The sequence below is a fragment of the Microcaecilia unicolor genome, chromosome 1 (assembly GCF_901765095.1).
Source record: "Microcaecilia unicolor chromosome 1, aMicUni1.1, whole genome shotgun sequence".
Classification (NCBI taxonomy): Eukaryota; Metazoa; Chordata; class Amphibia; order Gymnophiona; family Siphonopidae; genus Microcaecilia; species Microcaecilia unicolor.
Window position 1 is genome coordinate 140896335 of NC_044031.1, and position 23040 is coordinate 140919374.

Below are 23040 nucleotides of genomic sequence, written 5' to 3' on the forward strand. Positions count from 1 at the left end.
CAGTTCCATTACAGTAGAACTTTATCAATTAGAGTTAATTACTCATTGAATGATGAATTATTAGAAAAAAAATGAAAAGTACACATTCAATATTGAGATAAAATTGATATATAATGCACTGAGCTCAGGTAATAAGTACATCCAAACAGAAAATACCTAGACTTGTCTTGGTTTTTGCATTATAAATAATGAGGTCAGTATTTTCAAGAATGGATAGTTTTGGATATATAATTCATGACATGGTAAAAACAGTCTGAAAAGAGGGCAGGATTTGGAGCATTCCAAAGGCAGCGCAACAGACATATACTGGTTGATATTCAAAATGATTACCTGGCCAGAATTGGCCACTGACTGGTTAAATCACTTGTTTGCAGCTATCCATTCATTTTCAGCAGTGCCAAACACAATACAAATTACTCCTCCCTGGACACAAATCAAAGTTTGCTCAATTTTGGGGCTGCTCAGCAACCACTGCACCGGCTTCTAGTATTGTAGTGACTCCTGCCAGCTAAAGCAGCATAGTTGTGAGTGTCTCAGAGGAAACTTTCCTGCAACCCCTCCAAACAGTATGGGTGTTTGTGCATTTGAGTCTGGTCTCTGGGCTCTAGATATAAGAAAAATGAAGGAGTATAGGAAATCAGAACTTTAAAAACAAAACAAACATCAGTGAAACTGCTGAGAAAAAGATTAAAACCCTTACAAACTCTCAGTAGCTCAATGACAACAGAGTGTTTATATGCTTTCCCTTTAGGCTGGAAAGCAGAAACATCAGCAGAAGTCATAAATTACTTTTTAACTGAGTTAAAAAAAAAAAAAAAACAGGACACCCTATGTTTGAGCTGTACTGCTGCTCTTTCTTTTACGCCCTGCAGCAGCTGCAATTAAAAGAAGAAAATAAATATAGTAACAAAATAAATGACATCAGATAAATGCATGGCCCATCCAGTTTGCCCACAAAGGCAGCCAGAGTTGTACCTGTGACTCTGTGCAGGTTACCACCCCGCCCCCTTTGTTTTTAGGGTAATAAATGACCTCCAGTGCAGTCTACCTCCCCCCTCCCATGCACATTCCTCTTTTTATTACTATTATTCATTAAATTGTGAAAGTTATTTAAGTTTTACTGTGAGTAGAAATGCCCTATACCTTTATTCCATCTTCATGTTATTAGGGGATTTCTGTGTTTAGCCCACACATTTTTGAATTCTGTCACTGTGAATCCCACCAGTTCCTGTGGAAAAAGCATTCCAGGCATCCACCACCCTCACTGTGAAAAAATATTTCCCAGGTTTTGTTTTGTTTTTAATTTTTCACTCCATGCAACTTTTCATGTCCTCTAGTTTTATAGCCTCTTAATTATTGGAAAAGGTTGTTTTGTTCCTCCATATCTTTGAAAAATGATATGATATGATACTTCTATTCCATCAAATCCCAACAATTAGGTTCAAAGCAGATTCCAAGCAGAAATACAGAATTATCTAAGCATTACAAATAAGATGTCTGAAATAATAAGTCTTCAAGGTTTTCCAAAGAGTAATAGACGTTGTCCTAAGTGTAATAAGTAAAGAACACCATAGATGAACAGCTTGATAAGAAAAAGATAATTGTAAAGATCTTTTATATTTTACTCCAGCAAAAGATGGAAAATGGAGAAGACAAAGAATAAGTAGGGGCTAAAGGAAAAGAAAATAATTTTATCAGATACTCCGGACACAGGCCATCAAACATCGTGTAAACCCAGCAAGCTAACTTAAAAGAAATGTGAGCGTCTATAGGGATTCAATGTAACTTAACCAAACATGGAGTGGCGTGATCAAATCTTTTCTTCCTGAATACCATCTTAGCAGTATTTTGTAAAACTGGCACTCAAAACGAATTGACCTGATAACAAACTATATACGGCTGTAATAATCTAAGGAGGATAGAATGACAGATTGAACTAAAACGGAGAAATCTTTCTCTGATAACACACAAGCTTTCTTAAATTGGTGTAGTTTAAATATCTACGTATATCATATTTTCCTGTTCCTCCTCTCCTCTAGGGTTTACATATTCCAGTCTTCCTCACATATCATCTGGCGCAGAACCCATACAATTTTGGTCACTTTCCTCTGAACAGCTTGAGTCTTTTTATGTCCTTGGAAAGATCCGGCTTCCAAACCCAATGCAGTACTCCAAATGTGATCTCACCAATGACTGTACAGGGGCATTATCACCTCCTTTTATCTGCTGGTTATACTTCTCTCTATGCAGCCAAGCATTCTTCTGGCCTTGTCTACCACATTATAAAATACAGAGGAGGAGTCCAAAAGCAAAGCAACAAAAGCAAATATCCAAAAGAAAGCACAAGGAGCCTTCAAAAATGAGAGCATCTCAGCTGTGCTTTATTAATCAGACCCGACCCGGACCACATTTCAGCAACAAAAGCCTGCATCAGGGGTCTATAATCTCCAAAGAAACAGGTAATCCAATGATGAAAAACAAACTTGTCTTGAAAAAGCCTCATCCACTCAATACTTCATGAAAGAGATACCGAGAATGCACGAGAACAAATTCTGAACTTTGTCAAATGTTCCGCGGTGTGAAAGAAGACAAACACTAGCGTGATAAATGCAAATTTGGAGATTATAGACCCCTGACGCAGGAATTTGTTGCCAAAATGCGGACCGTGTCAGGTCTGATTAATAAAGTACAGCTCTCATTTTTGAAGGCTCCTTGTGCTTTCATTTGGATATTTGCTCTTGGCCACTACATTGTCACATTGTTTTACCACTATGAGATTCTCAGACACAATTACCCCAAGGTCTCTTTTCTGGTCCAATATTTGGCCTATATTATCCATATAAGGCTAGATTCTATTTATGATGCTTAAAAACACAGCACAACAAAAATACGCGTAGGTGTATTCTATAAAGTACACCTAAAGTTAGGTGCAGTTTATAGAATACACCTAAATTTAGGCACGGTGGATAGAATATCCCTGGAGCAACTATATTTAGTCACAGACATTTATGCCAACTAAAACCTGGTGTAAATGCCGACACCTAAGTGCAGAACAGGCATAGTCTATAATACTGTGCATAAATTCAAGGAGTGCCCATGGCCTGCCCATGCCCCTCCCATGGACATGCCCTCTTTTCAGATCCGCATCTTAAAACTTACACGCATCACTTTACAGAATACACTTAGAAAGTTATGTGTGTAAATTCTAATTAAAACCAATTAGCATCAATAATTGCTTAAGTGTCAATTATCAGCGCTGATTGGCTTGTTAAGCCAATTAAGTTGTGAACGCAAATCAGAATATGACCAGATTTGCGCACACAACTTAAGTCGCACTATACAGAATTTGGGGGATAGTGGCTGATGAATAGGCATGTAATATGTTCACTAGTTGATAGTGAACATAACTTGCTTTGAATATCAGGCCCACCATTGCTAGGGTTATTCAGGCAAAGGTGAAAGCACTATTGGAATAATTTGTTCAGTCTGTCTGGGAAATGACAATATCCATAAAGATGACTAATCCAGTGCAGTCTCGGTGGGGTGGATGTAGCAGGGAAGTTGGAGCATTGGCCTGGCACCTATCATATTGAAAATGACCTCAGTTCAGTAAGGGTTAGGTCTTTTTAGCATGAACAAAACTGAGAAATACTAGAAGAGCCATACATAAGCACAGTTCTGGTTTCCCCTCTTATTTAAATCTACTACATTCCTATTACTAAGTGTCTTTACCCTCCTCTCTCTATCACCTGTCTCTACCTACCTACCCATCCATTTACTACCCATCCATCCTTCTGTTATGTTATACTTAATTTCCTACTTTACATAACAAATTCTGTGTTACCTATTACTATGTAAGCTGCATTGAGCCTGCTTTTAGTGGGAAAGTGCGGGATACAAATATAATAAATAAATAAATTTATTACCTATTGATGTGAGTATTAAGCTATGGCAGAAGTTTCTCTAATATAGTTTGGGATGATTGCTGCTTGTGTTCAGCTTTGTGACTTAGGTACAAAAGCTCCTGTTTATACAGTAAACAGATATTCATGTAGGAAAGCTATAGATTTAAAATGTTTTAAAAATTAATAAAACACTCAAGGTCTTTGTCCATTCCTGAGTAACCACATACCATATTCAGTCTTGGAGAATAAAGCATCCATAATGTGATGAACACTTTTCCAGTAATACTATTAATTCTTATGCAACCATAAGAGACTTGGCTGTCCTCGCTTACCAACACTGTTTGTTTATGAGTTTCTTACATTCTTTCCTGCAGTTATTTCTAAGCCCTTTGCTTTGTTTTAGATCAGTGGTTCTCAGCCCATACCTCAGGACCCACCCAGCTAGTTTTCAGAATATCCTCCCTGATGGGCTGACACAAAAAAAAAAAAAAACAATGTGAAACTAACCACCACATGATTGGCTGAGCAATACAAAAAGGGTTTCAGCATGGCTGTTGACGTGTGCGGAAATAATTACCACACACCACATTAAAATGCATGATCATGCAGTCATTATCAATTCTGTAGCCATGCAATAAAATGAAAGTTTTTGATGTGTGGTGTGTGGGAAACTTTTCACCAGGTCCAGGGAAGCATAGAAGGGTTGGTTGAGAGGAGTTGGTGTCTAACAGCAACCCCTCCTCTCTTTCCAACCCGACCACCCTACCCTGGATTGCTTTCTGCAACAGTCTCTGGTAGTGTAGTGGCCTCCCTCTTGATCTGACCCCGCATTTCCCCCGATATTTAAAAAAGTTGCTTTGGCAGTATAGTGGCTCCTCTTCCTTCCTAACTCCACTTCCAAAAAATTCCCTGCTGTCTAGTGGCATCTACCCTCTCCCATCCCTAACACGACCTGTTAACTTAAAAAAAAATCCTGCAACCCCTTGCTCAAGCTCCCACAGACCCTGTTCCTTAAGTACATAAGTATTGCCATACTGGGACAGACTGAAGGTCCATCAAGCCCAGCATCCTGTTTTCAACAGTGGCCAATCCAGGTCACAAGTACCTGGCAAGATCCCAAAAAAGTACAATACATTTTATGCTGCTTATCCTAGACATAAGCAGTGGATTTTCCCCAAGTGCATTTTAATAATGGTCTATGGAGTTTTCCTATAGGAAGCCATCCAAACCCTTTTTAAACCCCGCTAAGCTAACTGCTTTTACTACATTCTCTGGCAACGAATTCCAGACTTTAATTACACATTGGATGAAGAAATATCTTCTCAGATTCGTTTTAAATTTACTACTTTGTAGCTTCATCATATGCCTCCTACCCCTAGTATTTTTGGAAAGAGTAAACAAGCGATTCAGGCCTACCCGTTCCACTCCACTCATTATTTTATAGACCTCTATCATATCTCCCCTCAGCCATCTTTTCTCCAAGCTGAAGATCCCTAGACGCTTCAGCCTTTCCTCATGGGGAAGTCGTCCCATCCCCTTTATCATTTTTGTCGCCCTTCTCTGTACCTTTTCTAATTCCACTATCAGGCTTATTTTAGAAAGAGAAGGGTGCCCGTCTTTCGACACAAATCTCAAGATGGGCGTCCTTCTCAAAGGGTCGCCTTAATCGGCATAATCAAAAGCCGATTTTGGGCGTCCTCAACTGCTTTCCGTCGCGGGGACAACCAAAGTTCATGGGGGCGTGTCAGAGGCGTAGCGAAGGTGGGACTGGGGCGTGCCTAACACATGGGCGTCCTCGACCGATAATGGAAAAAAGAAGGGCGTCCCTGACAAGAACTTGGACGACTTTACCTGGTCTTTTTTTCTTACAACCAAGCCACAAAAATGTGCCCTAAATGACCAGATGACCACCAGAGGGAATCGGGGATGACCTCCCCTTACTCCCCCAGTGGTCACTAACCCCCTCCCACCCTCAAAAAAATGTTTAAATATTTTTTAAAGCCTCTATGCCAGCCTCAAATATCATACCCAGCTCCATCACAGCAGTATGCAAGTCCCTGGAGCACTTTTAGTGGGTGCAGTGCACTTCAGGCAGGCAGACCCAGGCCCACCCCACCCCCCCACCTGCTATACTTGTGGTGGTAAATGTGAGCCCTTGAAAACCCACCACAAACCCACTGTTCCTACATGTAGGTGCCCCCCTTCACCCATAAGGGCTATGGTAGTGGTGTACAGTTGTGGGGAGTGGGTTTTGGGGTCTCAGCACACAAGGTAAGAGAGCTATGCACCTGGGAGCAATTTCTGAAGTCCACTGCAGTACCCCCTAGGGTGCCCGGTTGGTGTCTTGGCATGTGAGGGGGACCAGTGCACTACGAATGCTGGCTCCTCCCACGACCAAAGGGCTTGGAGTTGGTCGTTTCTGAGATGGGCATCCTCGGTTTCCATTATCGCCAAAAATCTGGGACGACCATCTCTAAGGACGACCATCTCTAAGGTCGACCTAAATGTTGAGATTTGGGCGTCCCGACCATATTATCGTAACAAAAGATGGACGCCCATCTTGTTTCGATAATACGGGTTTCCCCGCCCCTTCGCCGGGACATCCTGCGAGGACGTCCTCAGGAAAACTTGGGTGCCCCTTTTGATTATGCTCCTCCTCATCTTTTTTGAGATGAGGCGACTAGAATTGAACACAATATTTGAGGTGCGGTCGCACCATGGAGTAATACAAAGGCATTATAACGTCCTCATTTTTGTTTTCCATTCCTTTCCTATTTGCTTTCTTAGCCACTGCTGCACACTGAGCAGGAAGTGAGGCAGGAGTGATGCCTACTCCCTACTTACTCTGGCGCCACCATCTTCAAAAGTGGCAGCACCCAGCCCTGTGCAATCCATCGTGGGATACACCTGATAGGGTCAGTCTGCCATATGAGAGCCTGGAACTGTAACTACTTTTAGGCATGGCTATTGACACCACCGGAACCCTGGTGTAAATCCCTGTGCCTAAATTAGACACAGATCCCCCAAATTCTATAACAACCAGTGGCGTAGCTGCATAGGGCCACGGGGGCATGGGCCCCTGTAGATTTGTCCCTGGACCCCCCTGCCGACGACCCTCTCGACCCCCCCCTTCCGCCGCCAACCCTCCCCTGCAGGACGTCAGACTCACAGAAACAGAACGAAGCCTTGCGCTGGAAAAAGAGGACCTCGGCTGGCGGGGGTTGGGGTCCCCCGCCAGCAAAGGTAGGTGATGACGGTAGTGGGGGAGGGTTGGCGGCAGGAGGGGGGGTCGAGACTCTCGGCAGGGTCGTCGGCAGGGGGGTCAAAGTTGTTGTTGGTGGTGGTGGTGGCGGGGGGGGGGGGGGTCGGCAATGGCGGGGGGGCTAAAATGTGTCCCCTCACCTCGGGCTCTGGACCCCCCCTCCCGCTGAAGTCTGGCTATGCCCCTGAAAACAACATGCATAAATTAAAGGAATGCCCCTGATCCGCCCATGACCCTCCTATAGCCATGCCCTCTTTTTGGATCCATGCATAAATTTTACATGAAGATCCCTGTGCCACAATTTGCTGCTCGTGCCAACATCAGAGCCTTCTGTCTGACCTTCCCACCTATGTGGAAACAGGAATTTGCATCAGACAGAAGGCTCCAAGCAGCTGGCAACCTGTAAAACAAGAAGACAGCTTTGAAAAAGTATGGGGGGGGGGGTGAGGTGAGGTGGGGAAAGGAGAGGGAGAGAGAGAGAGAGAGAGAGGGCAAAATGGAGAGAAGACCGACCACGGGGGGGAGGGGGGGGAGTGTCATGGCTGGTGACTACAGGTCCTGAGCCCAAAGAAGTGCTGGAACATTGTTCTGCTCCGTTCCAGCACAAATTAAGGCTTTTACATAGATCCCAAGCAACAGGATTTCTAATATAGCCCTGTTTGTGGCTCCAGACTTCAGAACTGTTGATGTAGTGATCAGACTAGGACCAGTGGGAGGATGAGTATTAAAATAGAGGAAAAAAAATCAGTGGGCGGTTTGAATGAAAGTTCCTAATGTGGTAATCCCAGCATTAATTCTCATTGACCTGGAAGAAAAGAGAAAGGAGGAATATTGGGCCAAAAAAAGTTATTTTGGTTGATTTCTAGGGTTGCATATGTATCCTTCCTTTTTCTACTATACTAACCTCATGGGCCCTCTGCGTGTGTTTTCACTCATTTCCACTGTACAGAATCATCAAAAAGGCAAAATGAAAAATGTTTCCTGACAATTACACACACATGCCACAGTCTTTTTTGGCATTCCTCTTGTCCTGTTCGTTAAGCCAAAGAAAAATTCCTTGAGAGGAAACTTGTAACCTTTGTGTACTGTGCTCTGTTTCATAGGCCCACACAACATGTAGCATATCTGGTTCTTTGGCAATTACACACTGTAGTTACACTTGAAATTCTTTAACCCTTTCTCCTGCAATTCTCCAGAACCAAGAGTAGCAAGAGAATTAAAAGTGACCTCACGGTCACTGGATTCAATAAAGTTGATATTCAGAAGATTTGCTTGGCTAAAATTTAAAAATATGGCCCCTGTAGCTGGCTAAATTTGTGTGCTTAAAATCACAAGCTGTACAAATTTAGCTGTGTAAACATAGGGGCCAGGGCAGAAGTGCTCTGGGGCAGACTTCCAAATGTAGCCAGTCTGCATGATATTCAGTATTAGATTTAACCACAGCCACAAGAATGGTAGGTCTACATCTACCTGTTCAAATTTTGAGCAAGCAGATTTAGCCAGGTAAGCATGGCAGAATATCCGTGTAAAGATGATCCCAGTGAGTCTGTTCTGGCTGTGATCTCACAGCTAACATCACACACAGTTCAATCTGCAGTCAGATTCTGTAAAGTGAAGCCGTGATGAATTTCAAAACATCATCAATAGAGGTTGAGTGCTAGTTCTTGCTAAGCACACTTTTAAAACCCGGCACAATATGCAAAGGATATACAGTTTTTGTGTGTAGGGAAACGATCCAAATCCCAACTGTAGTTAAGACATGTCATGGAGGTTTAACAATATAAAATTAATGAAATATAAGAAAAGGAACCTTATTAATATGGTAGTAAATAATTCCATCTATTTCCCAAACACATAAAATCATACCAACATACAATCTTTCAATGACCCAAGCATCACAGGTTGTTGCTTACAACAGTGGAACACAATGGCTTGTTTCCATCCAGGTAGCACAGCATGCTAGCTGTCCCCTTCAGCCATCTACCTTTCCTAAATCTCCCACCCTCAATGGTTCTAATTTCAAAGGAACAAAGACTATAAGTGCCTTACCTTTTTTCCAGTCTCTCCATCTTTCCCTGGTAAACCAGGATCTCCTCGGAATCCAGTTACCCCAGGGTCACCCTTATGGAAAAATATAGGATTAGTTCTCAAAAGATCACAAAAAATGTTCCCTGTGTATATAACCCCCAAAACAGCATGCTAACTATTGGTAACTAACTCCCACTGTATATCTGTGAAATTTGCTGTATGCTGCCCTGGTTTCCTGTGCAATAATAATAATACACATTTTCTAAGAAAAAAGATATATGGTGCATTAAACCAATCAGGTCACTTTAGGAATCTGTTTATGACAGTGGTTCCCAAAGTTGGTCCTGGAGGCACCCCAGCCAGTCAGGTTTGCAGGATACCCACTGCATGCAAATCTATCCCATGAATATTTTTTGTGGGTATCCTAAAAACTTGACTGGCTGGGATGCCTCCATGACCAGGTTTGGGAACCACTGGTTTATGGTATTGTATTTTTAACCCATTCTATTCCTGAAAATATCTAATCTTACATTTCTGTGTCCTTCTAATAGTTGTTTGTTTTCATAGACCACAAACATGTCTCTGTCAGAAATTGCAGCTACCACTGGTGCTAGACAGTTGTACAGTGTTCTTGTCTTAGGAGGTATGTAATCATGGGGTAAAGTGAGATTTGTTATTTTCATTTGAATCTCAGAAATCCTTAGTTTTAAGGAATGCATTTGGAAAGTCAAGTTTAGCAAGACAGTTGGGCCCTGTTCTAGATTAGGAGACATTTGGGCTCATTTTCGAAAGAGAAGGACGCCCATCTTTCGACATAAATCAGAAGATGGACGTCCTTCTCCCAGGGACCTCCAAATCGGTATAATCGAAAGCCAATTTTGGACGTCTCCAACTCCTTTCCGTCGCAGGGATGGCCAAAGTTCAAGGGGGCATGTTGGAGGCGTAGCAAGGGCAGGACTTGGGCATGCCTAACACTTGGGCATCCTCGACCCATAATCAAAAGAAACAAGGACGTCCCTGACGAACACTTGGTCATGTTTTTCTTACGACCAAGGCACAAAAAGGTGCCCGAAATGACCAGATGACCACCGGAGAGAATCGGGGATGACCTCCTCTTATTCCCTCCCAGTGGTCACTAACCCCCTCCCACCCTCAAAAAATATCTTTCAAAATATTTTGTGCTAGCCTCTATACAAACAAAAAAAGCAACACCACAAATGTGGCTCCTCCTCACAACCAAATGGCTTGCATTTGGTCATTTCTGAGATGGACGTACTTGGTTTCGATTATTGCCGAAAATCAGAAACGACCAAGTCTAGGGATGACCAAATCTAGGGACAACCAAATTTCAGGATTTGGATGTCCCTGGCCGTATTATCGAAACAAAAGATGGACCTCCATCTTGTTTCGAAAATATGGGTTTCCCTGCCCATGAATCGGGATGTTTTGCAAGGACGTCCACATCAAAACTTGGACGTCCCTGTCGAAAATGCCCCTCATTGTGGACTATAATGACTGTGCTAGCTTTTTGTATAATTGATTACTGTAATTCCCTTTATGTAGGTCTTCCTAGGAAGACTGCAAAAAAATTACAAATCTTTCAAAATATAGCAGCAAGAATATAATGAGCAGGCCACAGAAGAACACAGAACTTCTGTCACACAGGCTCCACTAGATGCTAGTGATAGAAAGGACAAAATTTGGTCGTTTGAGAATAAAAGGGTTCAGGCCCAGAGAACCCAACACACTTTCTTAGCTGGTATGTACCTAGGAGGAATCTTCACTCTAGTCAAGGATGTTTTCTAAGGGTGCTATCCCCTCAGGAGGCTCCTATGTCTCGTTTTCGAACTCTAGATTTCTCAATAGCGGTTTCAGAGTTTCTGGATATAGGCCAGGAACCTATTTGTCTTTTAGGACATTTTTTTTAAATTCTAAACTGAGATGTTTCTTTTGATAAACTCAGAGCAAATGATGTTTATGTTACATTGTTATATTGATCCCCTTAGGCCCATGAGTGATATATTTGAGTACTTTATGGGGGCAATTCTTTAACGGTCAGCCAAATTTGGGCACTAAAATGCAAAGTACTGAGCACAAATTCTCTACAACAACATCTGGATACCCAGATTCCATTATAGAGTAGATTGTAAGGCAGCATTTGAAGGCCAATAAGTAGGCGCTATCACTTCTGCCATGTTAAAGGCAGGTGTAAATGTTGGTGTGTAAATGTTGCACTTTAGTGTGTACTTATAGTATTCTATAAGTTATGCATGTAAGGGTGGGACCTGCCCATGCCCTGCCAACATGCACACAGTTTCCACCCCCTACAGTGGAAGTCTATGCAGTCTGCATGCTAAGGGGCCCTTTTACTAAGCGGCGGTAAGCCTACCACAGACTTAACGTGCATCAAACAGGAGCTACCACCAGCCTACCGCAGCAGCCCAGCGGTAGTTTCCACCCCAGTGAATGTCATTTCCGGTGCTACAAAAATATTTTCTATGGGGCACTTTTACTAAGCTATGTAGGTGCCTATCAGGGGCATTTTCGAAAGAGAAGGACGCCCATCTTCCGACACAAATCGGGAAATGGGCGTCCTTCTCTCGGCATAATTGAAAGCCGATTTTGGGTGTCCTCAACTGCTTTCCGTCACGGGGACGACCAAAGTTCACGGGGGTGTGTTGGCAGTGTACCGAACGTGGGACTAGGGTGTGCTTAAGAGATGGGCATCCTCGGCCAATAATGGAAAAAAGAAGGGCGTCCCTGACGAGCATTTGGCCGACTTTACTTGGTCCATTTTTTTTCACGACCAAGTCTTGAAAAGGAGCCCAAACTGACCAGATGACCACCGGAGGAAATCGGGGATGACCTCCCCTTACTCCCTCAGTGGTCACCGACCCCCTCCCCCCCCCCCCCCCCCGAAAAAAATTAAAAAACATTTTTTTTCTAGCCTCTATGCCAGCCTCAAATGTCATACCCAGCTCCATCACAGCAGTATGCAGGTCCCTGGAGCAGTTTTTAGTAGGTGCAGTGCACTTCAGGCAGGCGGACCCAGGCCCATCACCCCCTACCTGTTACACTTGTGGTGGTAAATGTGAGCCCTCCAAAACCCACCACAAACCCACTATACCCACATCTAGGTGCCCCCCTTCATCCCTAAGGGCTATGGTAGTGTTGTACAGTTGTGGAGAGTGGGTTTTGGGGGGGGGGTTGGGGGGCTCAGCACACAAGGTAAGGGAGCTATGCAACTGGGAGCAATTTGTGAAGTCCACTACAGTGCCCCCTAGGGTGCCCGGTTGGTGTCTTGGCAAGTGAGGGGGACCAGTGCACTATGAATGCTGGCTCCTCCCATGACCAAATGGCTTGGATTTGGTCGTTTTTGAGATGGGCGTCCTCAGTTTCCATTATCGCCGAAAACCGAGGTCGCCCATCTCTAAGGTCGACCATCTCTTAGGTCGACCTAAATGTTGAGATTTGGGCGTCCCCGGCCGTATTATCGAAACGAAAGATGAACGTCCTCAGAGATAGGCGCCCTTAGAGATAGTCATCCCCGTTCGATTATCCCCCTCCAGGCGTGCCCAACGCGCACCAATTTGCAGTTACTGCCTGGCTACCATGTGGCTCTTGTGGTAATTTCATTTTTGACACATGTCCACTACGCACGTCCGAAAAATCATTTTTTTTTCATGTGGCGCATGTAGGTCATTATCTCCTAGTTAACACGTGAGACCTTGCCGCTGTCAATGGCTGGCAGTAAGGTCTCAGACCCAAAATGGACGTGGATATTTTATACCAGTTAAGTTAATTAAACAAACAAACAAATAATTACAAGGAAGCTGAGCTTGCAGTAAGTCTTACTTTGGATCCTGGTGCTCCAACTACTGTTGGTCCTGGAGGTCCCGGCAGCCCAGTTTCTCCATGTTCACCCTATAAAAGAGCTTGTTTATTTCCCAGAAACAGATGAAACTGATGTTTTTAGAATTGCTGAGTTCAGAACTGAATTCCATATATGTTTTAGTTTGTGTCCTTCCTATTTCCTATATTTAATTATTTTTTGTAAACTGCTTAGACATTGTTTTAAACTAACTTGTGGTATATCAAATAATAAATTGAATTTGAATTTCTTGTGTGAATTGACTAAGGGGGTTGTTTACTAAAGCTTAGCTCGAGTTATCTGCAGCAGGGCTCATAGGAATAAAATGGGCCCTGCTGTAGATAACTCGAGCCAAGCTTTAGTAAACAACCCCCTAAGACAGCAGCAACTGCAAAGACGAAAATGTCTTACGTATGTAGAACAAATTAACGAAATGCCAATGGGCTGATATGGATCAAACCACAACAAACCCTTTATGTTTCTACAAAAATCCATCTTAGGCAGCCAGACTAAATGAAAGGGAGAAGATATTTTGGATAATTTGAAATTTGCACAGGGTCTTTCAAATATTATTTTGTGGTGATTGCTGGAAAAGTAAATAGTTTCATCTATACGGAAAAGCAGCACTGGACTTGAAACTATATGGAATGCAAGGCTAGACACCCAAAAGCACACCATGATGATATTTTAAGTTTATCTGCAATCAAGAAGGGCAGACAAGCATCATGGGTATTCCTGCTTCAAAATAAGAGGAAATATATTCCCTAATTTTTATTTACGTAATAAGTACACTGTAAATAATGAAAGCAATAGCCAGTATATAGGTTGAAAACCAATAGAGATCAATTAAGACACTGTATCAAAGATTCTAAGTGAATGGTTCTCTAGAGATAAAGGCCATTTCGTAAACTTGAGATCTTTATGCTAAATGTGTTTCTCATTTCTTTGACTGTCAGGATATGTATAATCAAATTGTCAAAAAAAATAATAATATGCATCATCTGTGATGGTGATTTTTTTTATTTTTACTTTTTAAAGAAGGTTGATAAAATTTTATTTTACAAACTTGCCTTTGGACCAGGAAGACCTATGCCTGGTATCCCTCTTGGACCAGAAGCTCCTTTGGGACCTGGAATGCCCTAAAGAAAACAAAATGTATCTAAACTAGACATCAACCTCAAGTAAAATTAGATATATCATATTTATCAAAAATAATTTTTTAATACTTGCAATATATGTATGCAAATAGATTATAGACTAATACATTGCTAGGGTTGGTAAATACATGAGGAGCCATATATTTGACATCTGTTTCTGTGAGATAAACTCTATGGTGCATTGATGAAATTTAATTATACACAAAAAAATGAACTTCAGTTTCTTGGCTCGGAGGTGGGGCTGAGTTCCTCAGAGCTCTGCCTGACCGTCGGATCATGCAGTCATTCAACAAACAGATAAAGATCCGAGCTGGTTTCCTGTAGGCTAGTCACCTGGAATATTATTATTATTTTTTAGGATTTATTTACCACCTTTTTGAAGGAATTCAATCAAAGCAGTGTACAGTACACATTGATCAAACATGAGCAATAGGCAATTACAGCAGTAAAAATATTCAAATAACAATACAAAGTATGACGTGAGTATACTATTTACAATAGAAACATAGAAACATGACGGCAGATAAAGGCCATATGACCCATCCAGTCTGCCCATCCTCTGTAACCCCCAATTCTACCTGTTCCTAAGCGATCCCACATGCTTATCCCATGCCTTTTTAAATTCTGGAACAGTCCTCAACTTCACCACCTCCACAATGTCAACACAATACATAATAGAACGTTTAATTGATAGTGATGGATGAAGCAAAGATGTAACATAGAGATAGGTAAGAGAGTAAAAAGATTTAGAATGTAAGGTGACTGATTTAGAGAAAGTTACACATGAGGTCAGAGAGATGGTTAAATATTATCTCAGCTAGGCTAGGAGTGGATAAACATGTCCTGCTGCAGTATGTGCAGCCCCAGTTAATCCTTGTCTGTGTGAGTGCGATTAACAAGTTAGTTACTTCTTCCATTAAAGGCCTGGTTGAAGAGCCAAGCTTTCACCTGCTTCCTGAAGTAGAGATAGTCTTGTGTTAAGCGCAGCCTTTCAGACAATGCATTCCAGAGTGTGGGGGCTACTCCAGAGAAGGCTCGCTTGCGAGTATCACATCATGTAATGCCTTTTGGAGAGGGTGTGGTTAGTGAATCCTTGAGAGGACCTTAGTGTCCATGGCGGTGTGTAGAGGATCATCCTATTCTTCATGTACTCAGGGCCATTTCCTTTCAGGGCCTTGAAGATCAGACATAGAGTTTTAAATTTAGCCCTGTATTGTACTGGTAGCCAATGAAGTTTTTGCAAAAATGGTATAATGTGGTCACGTTGCTTGCAACCTTATTTGAGTCTTGCTGCTGCATTCTGAATCAACTGGTGCAGGCCCTTTCTAGTCAGACCATTGTATAGGGCATTGCAGTAATCCAGTCTTGATGTTATCATGGCATGCACAACTGGGATAAGATTTACCTTCTCGATGTAAGGAGAGAGGCAGCATAGCTGTCGCAAATAGTAGAAGCAGCTCGTGAAGGTTGCTTGGATTTGGGGAATCAGAGTAAGTGTTGAATCTAACTATATTCCAAGGTTCCTGACTTGTGATTTGAGGGGGAGTTCATACTTCCCAAAAGGGATTTTGATGTCAGGTATGTATCCACTTGTGTTTGGGACCCAGAGAAGCTCGGTTTTACTTGGGTTCAGGCAAAGTTTGTTGTGTTTAGCCCATTCTTGAATTTATGATAGACAAGTAATCAGTTTATTCAGGGTTGTAGGTAAGTCAGTTCAATGGGTATGAGTAGCTGCACATCATCTGCATAGATGTAGAACTGAGTGTCCATTGACCGAATCACCTCAGCTACTGGCTTGTGGTAGATCTTGAACAGAATAGGTGACAGTATTGATCCTTGTGGTACCCCGCAGGTCAGTGTCCATCGTGGTGATGAGTTGCTGCTGAACATTATGGATTGTTGCCTGTCTGATAGATAGGATCTGAACTAGGCAAGTACTGGTGCATTGATACCTGTTTCTGTCAGTTGTGCTAGCATGATATCATGATCCACAGTGTCAAAAGCTGCTGAGAAATCTAGCAGTACTAACATTGAGGCGAATCCCTTGTGTCGGTTTCTCCCCTACAAAGCGCACTAACATATTGCAAATGTTGAAGCATCATAAAACAGTCATAACGTATCTGCAGAAGACCAGATTAACAGATGAGGAGCACCAAAAACTCCAACAGAAATGGGTGGGGGAGGTATTCTATGCATCTTCTGGGGGGGGAGGAGAAGAGGGGTAGTGCTGTTATTACACAAAAATCTTAGTTATCAAGCAAAACTACTCTTTAAGGACGAAGGAGGAAAGTATTTATTTCTTAAGCTTTGGATTCAGGGCCTTCGGTACCACTTATTAGTACTGTATGGACCCACCCCCTTTGAACAGCACTTTTATTACAAATTATTGCAATGATTGCTTCCTTATAGCCAGCAAAATCTTATAGTAGTGGGTGATGCCAATCTAGTCCTGGATACCTCCTTAGATCACTCTAGTGTCTCAGGAAGGCGTAGGATTCTGGGTCCAGGAGATGGGTTTTTATGACAGTTTATGTTTGATCTGGACGTAGACTCATGGTGCCTTCTTCACCTGGGAGAACATGATTATACTCATGTCTCCCAGGCTAATGGCTCATTGTCCAGATTGTATTACATGGATTTCTCAATGTTTTTGCTTAAAAATTACACTCTTTGGTAACCCCATTTTTTCCATTTTTTAGGGCGATTTTTACATTAAATTGCACATTTTAAACATTAACCACCTTTGCAATAATGATATTTATTAATTATAACCTTTTCATATGAATAACTGAAATTAAATTGCTTTTAAGATTTCTGCAGAGTCTAACCCTTGACTTCACACAGAAAATAAATAGAGCAGAGTAGTACTCTGCAGATTCGGGGCTACTTTTACAAAGCCGCACTAGCAATTCCCATGTGGCAAATGAGAGAAAGCCCATGGGAATTGAATGGGCTTCCTCTCATTTGCTGCACCGGGAATCAGCAGTGCAGCTTTGTAAAAGAGACCCTCAATGCTGTTAGTGAGAAGGTGAATCCACTCTATTGGTGACGAAGTGCTGAAATGTAATGAATTGGCTCATTTTTAACTACTTTTTTCAGAGAAGCTATGCTTTACTGCTATTTTGTTTTTTTAATAGTCCTGTTTGGATTTCTTAAAATTTTTCATACATTTCTTACAGATATTTGGAGACATTTTATAATTATTAGGGGAAAGCTGGGCATTTTCCCCTATAGGTACTGTACATGTTCCTTTGACATCTCTTGCACCTCCTTTGGCTTTATATATATTTTTACATGTAATGCCTGCGTGTTTTTAACATGCAGTTTTTATATGCATGTTCAAATTTTAATAGATCATATATATTTAATTGGTTTTTGTTCCTATTGTTTCTCTATTTATAATTGTTTTATTTTGGAGATATTTCGAATTAGGTTTTTCATTCAACATTATTTATTGATGTTTTTATTGCGATAGATATATTTTATTTGTTTTAATTTGCCTATATTTTTATTAATGTTGTTTGCTGATTTTATCATTTTGACTAAGTGAATATTTTCTCTATTTCTTATTAGTTTCTAACCTCTGATGCAGCCACAGTGGCCAAGTCAGGTATTTGTACTAATAAATTTGGCCAGCACTCCTATATCCTTGGTCTGCTTTTTCCTTGCTGTCAGATTGGATTACATACTTCCCAATGTGAAGTGTTCCAAAGAGTGACTGGAGCAATGATGGGCCCTGGGGGAGTCTCGGACCACTGCATTGTGTGGGTGGACCTGGACCCTCCAGGGTTTTCTAGTGCCCCAGGATAATTAGCGTTTCCCAGGATATTTATCGACAGTCCAGGACTTTCTCAAATTTCTGAGAGAAAAGTGGAATCTTTTTGTTCTCACGAATGGGATTAGCTTTGATACTACAGGACATTGCCCCAAGTGCGGAGCCCCCGGTGCACACCTTGGACATATGTTTTGGTGCTGCCCAAAGGTTCAGGCTTTTTGGATTAGCCTTCTGAAATACTTTGCTAAGCTGTGGTCTATCTCGGTGACATGACCTCCACTAATACTTTTTGGGGCCTACACATTGGGAGCTCCAACGTGACAGAGGAGCAATAGATTTCTATGCCGTTTGGTGTTATTTGGTCTTAAATTGATATTGCAGTCTTAATGAACGCAGGATGGGCCAACCTTTCAACAATGGCGAATTTTAATGCTTCAAGATATGCGGATGGAACGGCTGGGAATATAATACATTTCTTGAGGCATGTGATTCCAGACAACCTGATCTCTTTTCTGGAACACTTTATCTCCACAAGCAAGGAGTCGTTTACTGAATATATAAAAGACCTGAAAGTTTTGGCATGTATTTAGTAACTGGTGCAAGGGGTGGCCCTAAGGGTTGGGTATGGTATGGGATGGAATGGGAGGGTAGGGTAAGGCTTATATTATCAACATGAGTGCTCACCAAGCTGTATAAAACAACATTTGGAAGGAAATCTATTTGAATCTCTTTGGTTGAGAGCTAAGCAATTTATTCTGTTCAATGTTTAATTCAAAGGGTTTAAACATAAAAACTTCCACATCTATCTTCTGTATCTGTAACTCAAATGTAACATGACAATCTAAAATCACTCCCAGAGGAGGTCACGTGACGCCATGGTGCAGGGCTGACGCTGGATAGCTAGGCTCCGCGCACATTCGCCCAAAAATCAGCAAATTTGACGGACCCGAGGAGAGAAACGGCGCTGTATAGTGTGTTAAAGAAGCGGGAATCGCTTGCGATCGGCGAGACGGTGCAGAGGTACGGCATGGCTGCGAAAACAGTTCGCAGAGAGAAAGACAAGACTAAGCCGGCCGATGCCAAGATGGCCGACCAGCGTGAGCCCGGGGAGCTTGCTGTGGGCTCCGCGTGGCTAGCAGAAATTACCGCCGAGGTAACTGCAGCGGTGGAGGCAGCGCTGGACAAGAAGCTCCAGCAACTTTATGATCGTACGGAGGAGGCTCATGAACGCATCGATAGCATGAGCTTAGAGTTGGATGAAGGCCTGCAGCGCATATCAGAGGTGGAGGGGAGCGTGGAGGCGCAGAAGGAGCTAAATAAGAAACTGGAGAAGAGAGTGCAGGATCTGGAGGTTAAACTGGATGATTTAGAGAATCGAAGCAGGCGAAATAACCTGCGCCTGATTGGACTCCCAGAGTCACTCTTGGATAGGGATTTGCCCAACTTCTTGGAAGAATGGCTGCCAAAGACTTTACAAATAGAGGATAAATTACAACAATTCTGCGTGGAGCGGGCCCATCTGGTGGGGCCTATGCGGCAGCCAGGGAACAGACCAAGAGTGGTGATCTTAAAGACTCTTAATTCAGGCATAAACAATATATATTGGATGCGCTTCGAGGTGGACAATCGCTTACCTATCAAGGGAGAAAAATTCTTTGTTTTCAAGACTATTCGCATCAGGTGCAAATGAAGAGGAAATCCTTCGCGTCATTATGTACGGAGCTATATAACAAGAAGATAAAATTTGCACTCCTCTACCCTGCCAAGCTCAGACTCACCATAAATGGTATCACTCAGTTTTTTGAACGGGTGGAGGCAGCTAAAGAATACATTCAACAACATGGAGGGACATCAGAGCCTAAGTGAAGTGGAGGAAGCTGCAGGATGGTACAGGGGCTCAAAAGAGGACGTTGGAGATTACAATACAATTTTTACAGTGGAGAGCAGATTTGGAGAGTGATGTCGCGAACTTTAGGACTGAGCACTTAGATGGTGGACTCATGACAGATTGGGCTGATATAATCTGGGAATGTATATAAGACAGTATTCCAGGTGTACCCAGATCGTCTCGGTGCCCTTTGGCTTCAGATGCTGTCGGAATGGCAAATCTGACTGGATTGCATTGAGACCATTAGATCTGAAGTGGAAGCCAGAAGTCTGCAGGATATGGCTGTATAAGAACTACATAACACTGACCTCCGGAGGATCTACACAGGAATGGGAGTGTGAGACAGCTAAGAACTGATACTAGAGATCTGACACATAAAGTTATGCATGTTTGGGATGTTGGGAAAGGGACATGGGGGAAGGGGGGATGTGAGGTATGTTGTAGGGTGAGTGCAGGTGTTATAGCGTGACTAGTTCTGGGAACAGGAGGGACGGGGGGGGAAGGATAGGGGAATAGGGAATAGGCAGGGCACATATGGGAGGGAGGGGGGAGAGGATAGGGTTTGGGAAGCAGGGAAACGATTACCAAAAAAGGGTAGAAGGAGATATGTGAGTGAGTGGAATGTTGAGTGGCTGCCAGACGGAATGGTGGGGGTGGTGATGCTGGGACACCATGCCTGCTTACCATTAGATGAGATTTGTGAGCTGGTACACGTAAGAGATGATGGGGGTTGATGGGCCTTAAAGTGTACTCCTGGAATGTGGGGGGAATATCCTCCCCCATAAAAAGAAAGAAAATACTTCATAGTCTTAAAAAGAAAAGGGCAGATGTAGCGCTCCTTCAGGAGACACACTTATCAAAGCAGGAGCATGAGAAGTTGAGAACCTGGTGGGTGGGGACCATACTGGAGGCCCCGGCAGTGGGGAAAAAAGCGGGCGTTGCTATTTTATTTCATAAATCGTTACAGGTGGAGGTGGGACAGGTGTGTGCTGATCCTGAAGGGAGGTATATACTGGCACAGGTAAAGGTGAATGGTAATGCATGTCTCATTAGTAATATCTATGCCCCCAATGTGTACTGTAAGCAATTTTACCATACAATTATCAGTAAGATACAGCAATTTAACATCCAACAGCAGATAATAGGAGGGGACTTTAACGTGGTGGCGGACCCCATTCTGGATAGATCAAACGGGACAGCGAGCTCTGTGGTGGGGGCGGGTAAAGGCATAAAACTGTTGTGTGGAGCATTGGGAGTGGTTGATGTGTGGAGGGTATTGCATCCAAACACTAAAGACTATACACACTACTCAAGAGCCCATCACACTCAATCGAGGATTGATTACCTATTGATAGATGAAGAGAGCTTCACACATATATCGGAGGCTGATATTGATCCTATGATTATATCAGATCATGTGGCGATATATATCAAATTTCGAGATCAAACTTCACAAAATAGACAGTATAGGTGGGTTTTTCCTATGGATCTGTATAATGATCCGGAGTTTTGGACTTATATTAGAGGAAAGTGGAATGAATACTCATTACATAACGCATCTCACAGGCATACCCCGATATTGTTTTGGGAAGCCGGAAAGGCTGTCTTGAGGAGAGATAATAGCGTATAGTATTAGGAAGAAGAGACGAAGAGATAAGGAGATTATCAGATTAGGAGATAGCTTGATACGGTTGAGGAGAGCTTACGGACAACAGTCCGTGGACCACCTGCGTGAGCAATTATTAGCCATGCAGGCATCTCTGAATGAGCTATTACATCAGCGTGCTAATAAATCGGCTGAATACTATAGATATCAATTGTATAAGTTTGGTAATAAGCCTGGGAGGCTGATGGCGGGTCTAGTGAGAAGGGTGAAGGGACAGCGGAGAGTGCTTGCGATTAGGACGCAGGCTGGGGGACTGGTACATACTGATGCAGAGATACAAGATGTATTTCATGACTATTATGCTAAGCTGTATACTAAGAATGAGATGGATGATTTAGATCCAGATATCTATCTTGAGAATGCTAAGTTGACGAAGATAACAGCGCAGCAGCAGGAAGAGTTAAACAAGCCGATAGAAGTAGAAGAGGTCCTGAGAGAAATTAGAGGTAGTGCATTACATAAAGCTGCGGGGACAGATGGATTTAGGGCAGAACTGTATAAAATCTTAATGCAGGATATAGGAAAACCTCTGGCTGATGCCTTTAATAGGTCAGTTGAATTAGGGGAGTTACCGCAATCTTTGTGTCTAGCGGATATTATGGTTTTCCTGAAACCAGGGAGAGATTCGACTTTGCCAGACTCATATAGGCCTATATCACTCATTAGTTATGAAGCTAAATTATTGGCTCAGATTTTAGCCTCTAGGCTGGCAAAAGTGCTGACACATATAGTGGCGTCTCCGCAGGTGGGATTTATACAGGGAAGACAGAGCGGGAAGAATATCAGGTTGATATTGGCCACGATGGAGAGAGTGCGAAGGGAGGGAGGGGACTCCCTCTTGATCAGCTTCGACGCCGAAAAGGCGTTTGATCGGGTTGAGTGGGAGTTCCTCTTTGCATCGCTGAAGGCATATGAATTTGAAGGATATTTTACACAAGCAATATCCATATTGTATAAGAACCCGGCAGCGAGAGTGTTGGTAAATGGCACGTACTCTCGATGCTTCCCAATAAATCGGGGAACCAGATAGGGATGTCCTCTGTCCCCTTTACTCTTTGCCATCACTCTGGATCCCCTGATTAGGGAAATTCTAGGAAACGTGGAGATAGAGGGGATTAAATTGGGACATCGAGAATTTAAAGTATCGGCATTTGCTGATGACATTTTGGTCCATCTGGCGAGACCGGAGAGATCGCTGCCGGTGTTGATGGAAGTATTTGCAGAATACGGGGCCTTTTTGGGCTTTAGGTTAAATTTTCAAAAATCTGAAGGATTACCCACTAGCAACATAGTAAGGGAGACGTGGAAGGGACCATTTCCACTGAAATGGGCGGATCAGGAGTTTAAGTACCTGGGCATTAAACTGACGGGGGATTTAAGAAGATTATATAGAAGAAATGTTGATGAGTTATTAAACTATACAAGGAATCAATTGGATCTATGGGAGGGATTGCCTTTAACACTGAGTGGCCGAATTGGTTTGTATGC

General features: G+C 42.7%; 1 protein-coding gene across 2 annotated transcripts in view; it reads right to left on the reverse strand.

Annotated features, from left to right (window-relative positions):
- Nucleotides 1–23040, reverse strand: part of COL28A1 (collagen type XXVIII alpha 1 chain) — a 378659-nt gene that overhangs the window by 229188 nt on the left and 126431 nt on the right. For both annotated transcript variants that reach the window (XM_030200920.1, XM_030200909.1), the window contains exons 17-19: nucleotides 14137–14205; nucleotides 13051–13119; nucleotides 9217–9288 (exon numbers count right to left, since the gene is read on the reverse strand). In XM_030200920.1, coding sequence (XP_030056780.1) covers nucleotides 9217–9288; nucleotides 13051–13119; nucleotides 14137–14205 — 210 coding nt within the window. The remainder of the gene's footprint in view (nucleotides 1–9216; nucleotides 9289–13050; nucleotides 13120–14136; nucleotides 14206–23040) is intronic.